The 12,483-nt window shown below is 48.0% G+C and overlaps 1 protein-coding gene across 1 annotated transcript; it reads left to right on the top strand.

Moving 5' to 3' along the window:
* Positions 1 to 6,607: 6,607 nt before the first annotated feature.
* Positions 6,608 to 11,607, top strand: TEKT2 (tektin 2 (testicular)). Its single transcript, XM_010575976.1, has 9 exons — positions 6,608 to 6,766; positions 7,157 to 7,282; positions 7,910 to 8,115; positions 8,624 to 8,767; positions 9,328 to 9,442; positions 9,783 to 9,890; positions 10,328 to 10,471; positions 10,735 to 10,814; positions 11,403 to 11,607. The coding sequence occupies exons 1-9, from the start codon at positions 6,611 to 6,613 to the stop codon at positions 11,605 to 11,607; spliced, it is 1,284 nt and encodes a 427-aa protein (XP_010574278.1). The 5' UTR covers positions 6,608 to 6,610.
* The last annotated feature ends 876 nt before the right edge of the window (positions 11,608 to 12,483 follow it).

The raw sequence follows: 12,483 nt of genomic DNA, 5'->3' as shown, positions 1-12,483 counted from the left end.
GGATATTTTTGAGTATCAGGAGCTTAAGCGCAAAACTCCCACTTTAATTGCAAGTGGTATCTTCGCAGTAATATGTTCGTGTCTGGACTTTTTCTAGGAATAAGCAGAGCTTTTTGACATCTATTAATTTGGACACGATCAACGAAATATTTAGGGTACACAGTCCCAGCGTGGGGCAGTGACCCTTGTTTGGAGTTGCCCACACCTCTTTGTTGAAAGGGATGCTGCCAGATGAATGCGCAATATAGCACTCCCGCTTATGCTACCCACAGAGACTATGAATCAAGTACCTTTTTGCTGTGTAGATTTCTTCTGATTCAACTTAGAGAAATGAACTGATGTTTCTTGTAGTTTGTTACCAACTTTCTTGTCTTATTACAGCACCCAATGCCACTTTGTTGGTATTTAAGCTTGCAATGATGATAAATTATTTTATATTCCAAATTTCTTAACGTTGTTAGGCTAGGATTTAGAAAGCATTTTTTCAGTCTAAATTCTGAGCCAAAACTGTGTCTTCTGTCCCTTTTAGTAGTAGGCGTTTTTATCTTTTAGACTAAAATGGGCCAAAAATCTTGCACCATCAGCTTGTTTGCAGCAATACTCTCCATCTCTTCCCTTGCCTATCAACCAGTTTATTTTCTATCTACATTTAGCTAATACTGAAGCTGTTGAAATTTAGAAGGAAGTTGCTGCCTATTCTTTCTATCAAAAGAAATTAAATGGACTTGCATCTGACGATGCAGGTTTGTGTTGGGCACAGATCTCTTCCTAGAAGTCTTGCCTTGGTGATGATGAACTGTAGCACACATGGGTTTAATTACAGTAGAAATGTTCTGTATGTTTCTGTTGCATTCATTGGAGGGTGCATGATGTTTTAAAGTATCTGATTTAAATACAAGCTAACAAACAGCTGAAGATGTAGACACTATTAAAATACTTCAAATTAAAAAAAAAAAAACAAACCAAACAACAAACAATACCAAAAAAACCCAACAACCTAGTGCACATGGATAGTTTTAATTCATCCTCCTTCCTGGCAAAGTTTGAGACTGAGGATTTGCTGTAATTGATGCTACTCATAGTAAATCGTGCTGGGATTAATCCTAAAACTGAACTGACTCAGCTATATGTTTTATGAAGAGGAGAAGTGGTAGTGGTGACTGTGCTATTAAGCCAACAGAAAGCTCTAAAAAAATGCAAGGAGGAAACTTGTCTTCATATTGAAAAAACTGAATATACTGAAAAAAGCTCATGCTGCTAGAGCCTTGTGAACCTGTATATTTGCATCCACAGTTTACCCAAAAAGACCCCACATGACTACTTCAAAAACTAACACGTGAGGGGAAAAGCATTTTCCCGTATTTTTTAAGAGTGCCTGTTCACCTCCTAAAAGGACTGTGCTGAGATGCAGGTGGGTGGCAGTGCCTGTAACAGCTGTATAGTTAAATCAAACTGTGTTTTGTATCTAAACGTTGAAGCTACCTTACTTGGTCGAAACAGATAAAAGTTCCAGTAGATCGGTGCTATTAGAAACAACGGAGCCAAGGGGTTTTGTGAGCAATATCCGACCCCTCCATAAAACATAGATGCTCTGATAGATTTCTGGTTGCAGTTTTCATGCAGTTCACACTGAAGTGTGCCTGGCTACCAAGAAAAACAGCAGCAGGCAGTTGTAGAGTTTATTTTGCTGTAGCACTACAGTTGCTCTGCTCTTAGCTCTTACCTACCTCCCTGTTCCCTTACGCAGGATCACTCTCCCTCCGCTGCCTATATAGAGTTAGCTGCGTTGAGGATGCTGTAGCCGTGTGGAAGGTAAATCAGCTGTGGATGTGGGGGGCGGTGGTAGTGCAATGGTGATGAAAGCAACTGCCTGTAGAAATAAAGAACTGGGTAGGAGTTGGGTGGATGTCAGGTAAGCTGTGGTCAGCTCAAGCCCTTCAGGGAGATTGATGGGAACATCAAACATTAGCTTAGGTGTCCTGAACGGTTTGTGTCAGACTTGAACTCGCTGAGAGCAAGCATGTGCCTTTTTCTGATCAAGAACAGAGGTGGAAAAACTTGTGTTTGCATTGGTAGGATGGTTAGTATTTTTCTAGAACTGTTTTTAAAGCTTGAAGTCCTTGGTCAGAATGGAGTTGGTTTTGTGTTGAATTACTTAATCGAAGTGAGCCCTGAATTATTTGTGAATTAGAACTACCCAGAGAGGAGAAGCTTTTAAAATAAGTGGTTTCTGGAAAGTAATGTCATCAAATAAACATAATTCCTGGTAGACTTGCAATTTTTAAAATAAAGTTTAACCTTGATATGTTTCTCTGTCTAATGAGAATCATTAATTCTGCCTTTATTTGAATGTTGCCTGTCCAGTAATGTCTTCACTCTTTACTGTGCTCCTAGAGCTTTCCATACACTCCATTGCTTCTTCCCCCCACCCCCGTTTGGTGGCTGTAAGGACATGAAGAATGTTGTCCAGTGAATGTCAGGGAGCAGTGCAGAGGTCTGATTAAGTGGGAACGTGGAGGTGAGGATTAAACATCACAGATAATTCTTCAAGAACCAGTTTGCCAGCAGCTGAGGGTAGTGATGTCTGCGTAGAAAATTGTATGGTCTCTTGGGTATGGAAAGAGTTAGCAAAGTGGTACGAGGGGAGAAAAGATCCCCCATCCTCTGGTATCGAGGTACTAGTAGAGGGAAGGCTGTTGTAGACTGTATGCTGTGCAGAAGTAAGCACCTGTGTCCTTAGATGCTACTTTGGGCTTAAAGCTGTTAAAAAGGCGGATTTTCAGACCAAAATGGAAGAGCTTTTCAAATAGGTTATATTTTATGCAGTTTTGAGATATTGATGAGTTATCCAGCCAGGAACTCTGGTATCAAAGCTGGCTCTGAAATGGGTTCCCTCTCTGACCTCGGGTAAACGATTCTGCCTCATTTTTCACCCTATCTAGAAAATGTTCATAATGATTCACATCGCCTTACGAGAGCTAGCTATTAGCTGTTCTGAGGAGGAATCATGCTGTGGAAGTGCTAACTTCTTGATACAAACCTGTGCACCTTCTTGCAAGTTTGCATCTGCAATTCATACGGTTCTGTTTGGAGTCCGTCTCGGACGTGAGCCTGTGCTCTTTACTTCTCATCACAGCTCTGCCCGAGGAAGGCCATTGGGATTAGTCCCATGATGTTTACCTGTTGCTTTCTTTTAAGGTAATCCAGTTGTTGTAAAACAGACTGTCAGAGGGCAAGTTTATTTAAATGAAAGGGGTTTTTTTTCATTGCAGAGAATTATATAGGTCTTTCAAGTACATTTGGCAGTTGGAAAATTAATACCTACTGTAATACTATCTAGCAACACAGAAAAATATGACTATATGTTGAGTTTAGGGCTATGCTAGCCCATAAATCACAGGTCCACAACCCACTTAAGTACAGGTGTGCAAAAATTAGCTATTAAAATAGTTACTAATAAACTTTAATTATGCTTACACTTGCAAATCTCTTGAATATATTCAAAACCAGTTTCTTTGATAGAAAATCCATGTCTTGCCGGTTAGTGTTCACTCAGACATAATAGCAAAGTAATACCCGCTGGAGCAATGCTAGATTTAAAGGACCTTTTGAAGTTTTTGAACCTGATGGTGTGCCAGCAAAGTGGAAACTTGAGTAGTGCTCTTTAACTGGTGAGGAAAATTGAATGCCAAAAAAACTCAGTGAGAGGAAGACTGCTAGAGATGAAGTTTGTCTTCTGACTTCTGGCAACTTTGCAGTGAAGAATGGCTTCTTTTGGGTACTCGGTTTTGTACATCACTTTCCTCCTGTGGCTATAGTTTTTAGTTTTCTTTGGACTTGGATTTCTATTCTTCAGCAAAATGTTCTCATTTCTGCAGTTTTCAGTGTTGAATCTAGCCTTGAGACAACTTAATGTTGTTTTCCTGTAGGAAAAACCTGCTTCTAGAACGTTGCATTTTGTGTCTGTTTTGCAGGCAGTTTTGAAAAGCTAACCTCAGCACAGCAATAGAGTTGGCAGAACGAGGTTTTGATCTCAAATGTTGATTTTACAGGCTCGTTGCCCAGCCCCTACTGCCATGACCAGCGACACTGGTGTACAGATCCTGCGTTTCACAGGTTAGGAGACGCACTTTGGGCTCACAGGGTACAGATCCTCCTGTCTGTTATGTTCTTGTTTCTTCCCTTGGTCTAAGCAGTTAAGCTTCCCCAGGTCACCTATTGGTGGATAAATAGTGTTGTTGCTTGTCGTGGGGAAAAACTAGGCTGTTTACGTGGCCTGGAGGTGTCTGATCATAGATAAGAACATTGTCTATCAGCCGGTTATTACTTTAAAGCTTTTACGGTAATTGGTAGCATTCAGTTATGAGCCAATATGGGTATTAAAGTATCTTCAGGAGAAGGTGGCTCAGGTGGCATAGTGTGTGCCATAAACATTGCTAGTGATCCGAGCTGTATTTGTTTAGGAGACCGCTGGAAGCAATGTTGTGCATATAAATTTTGCATATTTAATACCGTATGTTTAAATTAAAAAAAAAATTGTGCTGTTTGGGATTTCTTTTCAGAATAAAATTCTAATAAACCAGTCCGGTGGATTGAGATTCCCTTCCATGTGTATGTCTTGCTCTTTCTCTTATGCTGGTAACTGCTCCCCTCTCGTTCTGGTGTTACCATTGCTTGAGCAGGAACTTGAATGTGTTCCCACCGTGAAGGTACTGGGGGTTTTCAAAGCAAAAGGGAATTGTTTCAAGAATAAAGTAGAGCTGTGACTTGAGACGTTGCACAAATAGATTGTAGATGGATGGCAGACAAACTGGTAAAAAGCCTTTATTTTTACTTAACCATCTTGACCATGTGTGCCTATTTGTATTGCGGATGTGGGCTGCAACCATGTGGGGTGGGAGGGAAACCATGTGTCGGTGTGTTTTGAGATGTACTTGCTAAGCAGAAGCGGTGTCTCTGCCCATTCTCCCTTTCCAGACAAATTGTTCTTGCCAAAATTTTCTACCTGTTGCAAGAGTTGCTTTCTTTCCAGCACAGTAAAATGTCAACTTCTTTCACTGTTCCTTCCCTCTCGTAGGCATCTGTAACCTCTGTACGACTGTGTATAGTACACACAACAGTCATCAGATCTCTACTGGCTTTAGATACCATCAAGCTGGATGTATTGTAAACGAACCGTATTCATTTGAAAAATAAATTTTTTTGAAATGCGTATGTGATGCTTTTTTTTTTCGTAATGCTTGCATCATTTTAACTTAGTCCCACTCCCGCAGGAGTGGATGGAGGTGGAGGTGTTGATCCGAGCCGTGGTGGCACCTGGGGATGGATGTACCAGGCGGGGAGGGCTCCCGCACCTTTGCCAGGGAACGATTTCGGCCTTTTCCCTTCGCTCTGCCTGCTTGGCTTGATTCCTTTTTTTTTTTTTTTTTTTGAGATTTTTAGTACCACCACCACCACCACCTGCCTTTGCTGTCGCTCTGCGCCAGCCTGCGCTCTCCCCTCCCCTCCGAACTGCGATAAGGAGACAAGCCGGCTCGGTCACCCACTCGTGGGGGTGTCCACGGGGGGGTGGTCGAGTTGGGGTGGGGTTGGGGAGGGGTGCAGGGGGGGGGAGACCCCCGCCCCCCCCCGCCGCCTCGCAACGGGCCCGCGCGTGCCTGGCAACCGGCCCGGCGGTGGGAACGGCCCCGAGGCGGTGAGGGGAACGGGACCGGGACCGGGACCGGGAGGGAGCGGGACCGGGACCCGGTCGGGGAGGGTCTGTGCCCCGAGGGAGGAGCTGGGACACCCCGCTCGGGGCTGCCTGCGCCCGGCCAGGGGGGTGAGGGCTGCTCCGAGCCAGGGGCTGAGCCCCTTCCCTGTGAGTGTGCGTCCCCCGTTCCCTTTCCACCGGGGGGGGTCGGGAATTCTCCGTGGCTCTGCAGCCCCAAGTCCGGCCTGCGGGCCTGCCTTCCCTCGAGGAGTTCCCCGGCTTCTCTTCCCCAGCGGCCTTTGGCGCAGGCGGCTGTGCTCAAGGAGCTCCGACCCCAAGAGGACTGGGGGGCCGGTGGGGGGGTACCTGGTCTGTCTGCCCCAGAACTCCGCCCGACTGGGGGGTTTTGGGGAGCTGCGGTCTGCTCGGGAGCTGCTCTGGGTCCTGTTGAGCGGTCTCTGGATGTGCCTGGGTAGCAAGGAAGATGGCTGCAAACTATACTGTTCCAGCAAAGCCTTTGAGTCCCCTGGGATGGCAACCCTGGGCTGAGCCTATGCAGCTGTAACAAAAGCAGTATCAGTAATGTAATCAGCTGTTTTGTCCAAGCTCAATAAATACCACATGGGAGACAGTGCTGTGAGTGGCTCCTTGTCTCTCTGCAAACAGCACCGTTCTCCGGGGACAGACAGGCGGACAGGGTTTTCTTCCCGGCCCAGGGGCAGAGGGTGGCTCCGATCGCCTGCCCTTCCCTGGCTGCGCCGACATGCGTGCCTGCATTAGGTGAGATGCCAGGTTAGAGCTTGCTGCTGCCTTCGTCTTGAAGAGCTTTCTGGTTTGTGGATGCATCTCCGTTTCTAGTGTATTTCCATGAATAAACACAAAAATCTTCTGCTCCCTTTTAGTCACCTGTTTAGCGAGATGACCACACTGAGTGTAAAGCCAGGACAGCGGTTCACCTTGCCGGACTGGCACACCAACTCCCATCTCATCTCAGCTGATGCTGAACGCCAGCGTTCTGCTTCCCACCAAGTCCGGCAGGAAGCCCGAGCCCTCCGCAACGAAACCAACAACCAGGTGGGCCTTCTGGCAGCTTGGCTGCTCCTGGGTTTGTCAGAATAGCGGGCTGAGGAGTATGGGAGAGTGTCTGGATCTGGCTGTACGCACAAGGGAATAGGAAAAGACTTTACCTTTACAGAACCTGCTAAGTATGTGCATTTACTTCCTCTAAATCCATGTGCGATGATGCATGCATACTGTCATGAAATCCCTGGATGTGATTCTTGTGTCTGTTGCAACTTGAATTGTTTTCTGTGCTCTCCATTTGTGTAGATGACTATTAGATGAAATGGCAACGTGATGTACTCCTCTGAGGGGTCAGTCAATCCTGAAAACAGGGAAAGGCTTCAGCAAGAGTCACAATTGCAATTTAAAAAAAAAGTAATGGCGCTTCTCCTCTAATTCCAGACGAAATGGGATGAGCATGACAACCAAACCCGCCTGGCTGAACGTATCAGCAGCGTGAACAGATGGAAAGAGACCCTGGACAAATGCCTTGCAGACATAGATGCGGAAATCGATGCCTTAGCCAAAGTATGTTGGGAAGACAGATGGCTGGAAATCAACTTACGCTCTCAACATGGGATGTTAAATAATTGAGGCTTGTCTTCTGAAATGGGCGAGCCCATATGGAGTTCAAGGGGGGCTTATCACAGGTATACTGAGATCCATACCTGATGAAATGACTTCCTGGAAAGCAAACCACTGTGGTCTTGGCTGAGCCAAGCCATTTTATGGAGCTGTGTGTTGCACGCTCGTGTTTGGGTGCGTTTTGTTGTTTTGTGGGGGGGGGGTTTGTTTGGTTTTTTTAAAGCTCTGAAGGATAACAAGAAATATGTTAACACCATCAAAAATGTTTGATTTTAAATAGAGAACAGCAGTGGGACATCTTTCTGATTCTTTTAGTTCTAAACCCAGAGGCTGCTGCTCCTGGAGTCATTAGCCCCCAACAAGGTGTGATTCCCAATGCAAATAGCAGATGTAGAGGACTAATGCATTTGGCTCTTGCAATTTTCATTCCAGACTTGCTAAAAGGTTTCAGAACTACAAAAACAGGCAGTGTGAGGCCCTCTTGAGAAGGGTATCCGTGGTTTCCCCTTCCTTTCTTCCTCCCATCCCTGAAGGAGACCCCACACACACTCAGCTGGCTGCTTCTTCCAGGTGAAGGAAGCAGCAGAACGTGCCCTCCAGGCAAAGAACTTGCCCTTGGATGTGTCCATCGAGTGCCTGACGCTCCGTGAGAGCCGCCGCGCCATTGATGTGGTGAGGGACCCTGTGGAGGAGGAGCTGCACAAGGAAGTGAAGGTGATAGACAAAGCCAAGAGACAGCTGCAGCAGAGAGTGAACGAAGCCTTCGAACAGCTCTGGTGAGGCGAATGACACAGCTTTTGACTGGACTCTACCCTCCTTGCTTGGCCCCAGCAGTTTAATGTGCTTCTAATGCCATGCTGATGATTGTTGTCAAGGTCTATGGGGTTGGGAGTTTGTAGGGGAGAGCATGTCAAGGGAGACTTTATAAGCATCCGTGGAAAATTTTGGCCCGGGCAGATACCTTGTGCCACCTGCCTTGGTTCACGAATGAGTGACCAGGAGTGGTTAAAGCTCCCAGGCCCTAATCCCTTGTGGATCACTGCCCTGCTGCAGGAGGGCAGGCAGCTCAGTTCACTGGTGTGATGCCAGAACAGGGCATGGGGGAGCCAGGCAGGCAGTAAAGCAGGTGTGCTGCTTTATCAAGTTGGGCCCAGTTCACTGGGAGGCCAGGAGCTCATCGCTCATTTTAAAAAGATGACTGAGATGGTGATGAAAGCTTTGGAAGTGGTGAGCTGCCTCTCCCCTCTGCGTGCTCACCACTGACTCCAACCCTGCTTTCTGCAGCCTCTTACAGGAAGCTCGCCAGCAGCTGAGCTGTGACCACCGGTGCAAGATGGAAGCATTGGAAATAGATCGTGTGTGCTTATCCCTCAACGTAAACTCTCCCAACATCTCCTTCAAGGTCAACCCAACACGAGTCCCAGATGGGTAAGGAAAAAGCCTGCCCTTGTGTGGCCAAATCTGTGCTGGTGCTTGAAAGAGCCCTGGGATGCTTTTTTTTTCCATGCTATACCCTGGCTCGATGGGTGCAGTTTTGGAGAGAGCTCAGAACAGAAGTTGGATTCTGGGATTATTGTGGCTCTTGAGTTGTGAAGCCACAGGCTTTTGGGAGTTATCTGAATTGTCACTGTAAAACCAGAGAAGCTAGCTGCCCTGCCTCCCTTGTGCTTGGCTAAAGGTGACAGTAAGCAGCGTGGTATCAGCCTTTGGCACAGCTTATGGGGGAGCTGCTGCACATTTTCACTTGCTTGGCATTTCATAGCATGGTTTGGCTGTGTCCCCGGTTTGAGCAGATGTTGGGCTCAGTGCAGGAGCCATGAGGTAGCAATCTCCAGCTGGTGCAGTAAGGAGATCAGACAGGATGTGACCTCCAGAAATCCTGAATCATTTTGTACTCCACAAAGCCTTCTTGGCCTGCAGCAGGTGGTTCCGTCTGACCTGTCTTGCAAACATTCAACTTATTTTCATAACTGCTGATTTGTTCGCAGATCAACTGCACCTGATGAGTGGGAACAGAATAGCCAATGCAACAAGGAGCGTGCTGAGGCAGAAATGAAAGCTTCAACTGAGCTCCGAGAAGCAACAGTGCTTGCCATCGCACAGGTAAATTAGTCCCTTGGCTGTGAATCGGTCGTGCAGAAGTTCTGGATTCAGTGTGGGAGCATGGGCTGGCACGTGCTGTGGCCAGGGGAAGGGAGTCTTTGAAAAGACGGCATTGGCCCACGGGCCTCTCTGAGAGCAGCTGCCCTCCTGGTTTAAAGGAGGAGCTGGATTATGCTGCAGAGCTTGCAGCAGTCTCAGCAACGTGGAAGACACATACCTGTCCATCGCAGCTGCCAGAACCCAGATGGTTTTGCTCATGGGCTTGTCCCAACCTCACAGGCAGTATCTGGGAGGGAGACACCTTCCAGAAGTGTGTGACTGGAGCCTGTTCTCTCTTCAGACAAACAACGAGCTGGAGGCTCAGCGTGTAGCTACAGAGTTTGCCTTGCGCAAGAGGATTAGAGACCTGGAAAGAGCCTATGATGAACTGAAATGGCAGGAGCAGAATGTAAATGTTGCTTCTTTGGTTATCGACCACAACCTTGGGTGGGAATTGAATCCAAAAGGCTCTTTGTTATGTGGAAGGCTACTTGGCCTAAGCATGGTTTCCACATGAGAGCTGTTAAGTGGCGAATGTATGATCCCTGCAACATCTTATCTCTTTCTGCTAGCACAGTTGCTGCTCTGCCATTTCTCAGCAGCAGTGCCAGATATTGGCCTTTTCATTTCACCCCTGGTCTCAGCTGCTGTGGCCATAAAACACCAGCAGCACCATGCCTGGACCGTGTGAAAAGCCCGATCTATGGCAGAGGGGTTCAGTACTCAGAAGCCCACCAGCCCTTGTTTAAAATCCATTCCCAGCACAGTAAAAGCCAAGGATGCATGGGGGCTGTTTTCTGGTTTGTATCCCTGCCTGTCCCTCATGATATATCTCTTTATCCTTAGTCCTTGGAGGAAATTGCTGAGATGGAGGAGGACATCCGACGCTTGGAGGAAGATCTTCGGAGGAAAACACAAGATCTGAAAGTGGCACACACCCGCCTGGAGATCCGCACGTATCGGCCCAATATGGAGCTCTGTCGGGATCAGGTACCAGCCTTGCCCGGCACGCTCCCTGCCAGGAGGGACTGGGGGGAACTGTCTGGTATGGGGGCTGCCGTGGGTCCAGAAAACATGGATGCATTTTGGAGAAAACTACAGAGGGGCTGAGCAGTGGATCCTACAGTCACCTAGCAAAGCAAGGAAATAAATGTCATAGCTGTGCTAGAAGGGGAATGAGAGAACCGCAGCCTTTGTAGAACAACGCTTCAGCCCTGTTAACTGCTGTCACCTTCTCCCTGCCTGCCTTGCAGGTCCAGTACGGGCTAACAGACGAGGTTCACCAGCTGGAGGGAACGATCCGTGCGCTCAAACAGAAGCTAGCAGAGTCACAGTAAGTCTCCTGCTCTCTGGGGCAGAGCAGTGGCTCAACATTGCCCATGTGAGGGACATGGCTCTGTGCAGCCCTGGACCTGGCACACTTCCAGAAGCTGCATTTTGGAGCTCGTGTCTGTTCAGGAGTGGAAATAGTTTTGGGGCTTGGTGGGGAGCTGGACAGGTGGGCAGCAGGGTGCAGGCAAGGCACCAGAGGTCTGCGTGGTGGGAGGGTGAATGAGGTTCCCATGGTCCCTGCTTGACTGTGACTTCAACCGGGCACAGACAGTTCTAAAAGAGAAAAAAGAAAATGGGTGAAAAGTAAAGGAAGAAATAGAAGTGCTGCTCTGGGCTGGCATGGGTTGCCAGGGTGCACACCTTTGCGCTGCACGCCAGGAGCAGCACGAGGGCTTGCTGTTCACAGACCCAAATGATGCTGCTGCTGCTGTGCGCCGAGAGATACCTGATGCATTCATTCTTTGCACAAAGGCAAATGCTGCACAGGTATTTCTGCTGCCAGAAAGTGGAAAGCAGGGTGTTTCCTGTCCAACTTGGGAAGTGAATGCAGTGCTTGAACCCAACTCCTCTCACTTCTGCTTGTTCCCAGGGATGCCTTGGACGCTCTTTACAGACAACTTCACCACATTCAGACAGACACTGGCTACAAAGCCAGTTCCCTGGTGCTGGACAACAAGTGCATGGACAGCCGGAGAAAGCTCGTGGTCCCTGCCGAGAAATTTGTGCCAGAGGTTGACACTTTCAACAGGACCACGAACCGCGCTCTGAAGAACGGGCAGCTGGAGTTGGCTTAGTGCGCTGGGGAGTGTTGTGCAACAAGCCACGCCGAGGAGAAAGCTACTAGTGACTCAGTTCCTTAGCAAGGAAAGCGGACATCTGTGTTGTGTTAGGATAATGGAATTCTCCTCCCTCCTCCTTGTCTGTTATATAACTGTCTGTCCCCTTCTATGATGTTTATAGCCTCTTGCACTCCAAGGAGCGTTATGAACAATAAAGAGTCTGTCCCCAAGAGCAGTTGTCATCCGACAGAGTTGGCAGCGTTTCGTGGTGATTGAATCCGTCTGGGCTCTTTGGTGTTTTAAGTCCTTTAAAGTACAAGGCAGCGCTCTGAAAAGGGACTGTGTAATGGTGGCTGCAGGCCAGATCTGCTCTGGAGGCGGGGGGGTAATACTCAAATCTGCTCGCTTTAATGATTAAAGTAAAGTTTGGGTTGGGATTTCCCCTTGCCTGCTGGCGGCGCGGAGCTAAGGCAGCTACAAAAGCGAGAGCTGGAGTCCCTTCTGGCTCTTTGTGGCGACGGGACTTGTTAAAATTAAATTGCAGCGCTTGCGTTCTGCCGTCAGGTTATTGTTTTTATTCCGGGCATGCTCCCAGTACCGCACGTTCTCCCTGAGGGGAGTAGATCTCCTCACAAGCCAGACTGTTGCACATGCGACGAGACCAGAACTTGGCCTGCTCTTCTTCCCCGAGGTTGGGGGATGATGTTCGGTAACCTCCCCGGCTCCTGGCTCTCGGATTAAATAAGAAATTGAGGGGAAAAAAATCGACAGTTTCCCTTCCGGGAAGTAGGGAAATAAGGCAGCGGCCTCCCAGCACCTTTTTCCCGCCCTGCGCCGCCGCCGCTCTCCTCCGGGCCGCCAGGGGGCGCTGTCCGCGGCTTTCCGCGGACA

This window comes from Haliaeetus leucocephalus, unplaced genomic scaffold, assembly GCF_000737465.1.
Source record: "Haliaeetus leucocephalus isolate CR32 unplaced genomic scaffold, Haliaeetus_leucocephalus-4.0 Scaffold517, whole genome shotgun sequence".
NCBI lineage: Eukaryota > Metazoa > Chordata > Aves > Accipitriformes > Accipitridae > Haliaeetus > Haliaeetus leucocephalus.
The sequence above is the reverse complement of the archived record's forward strand: the minus strand, read 5'-3'. Positions and strand labels throughout refer to the sequence as shown.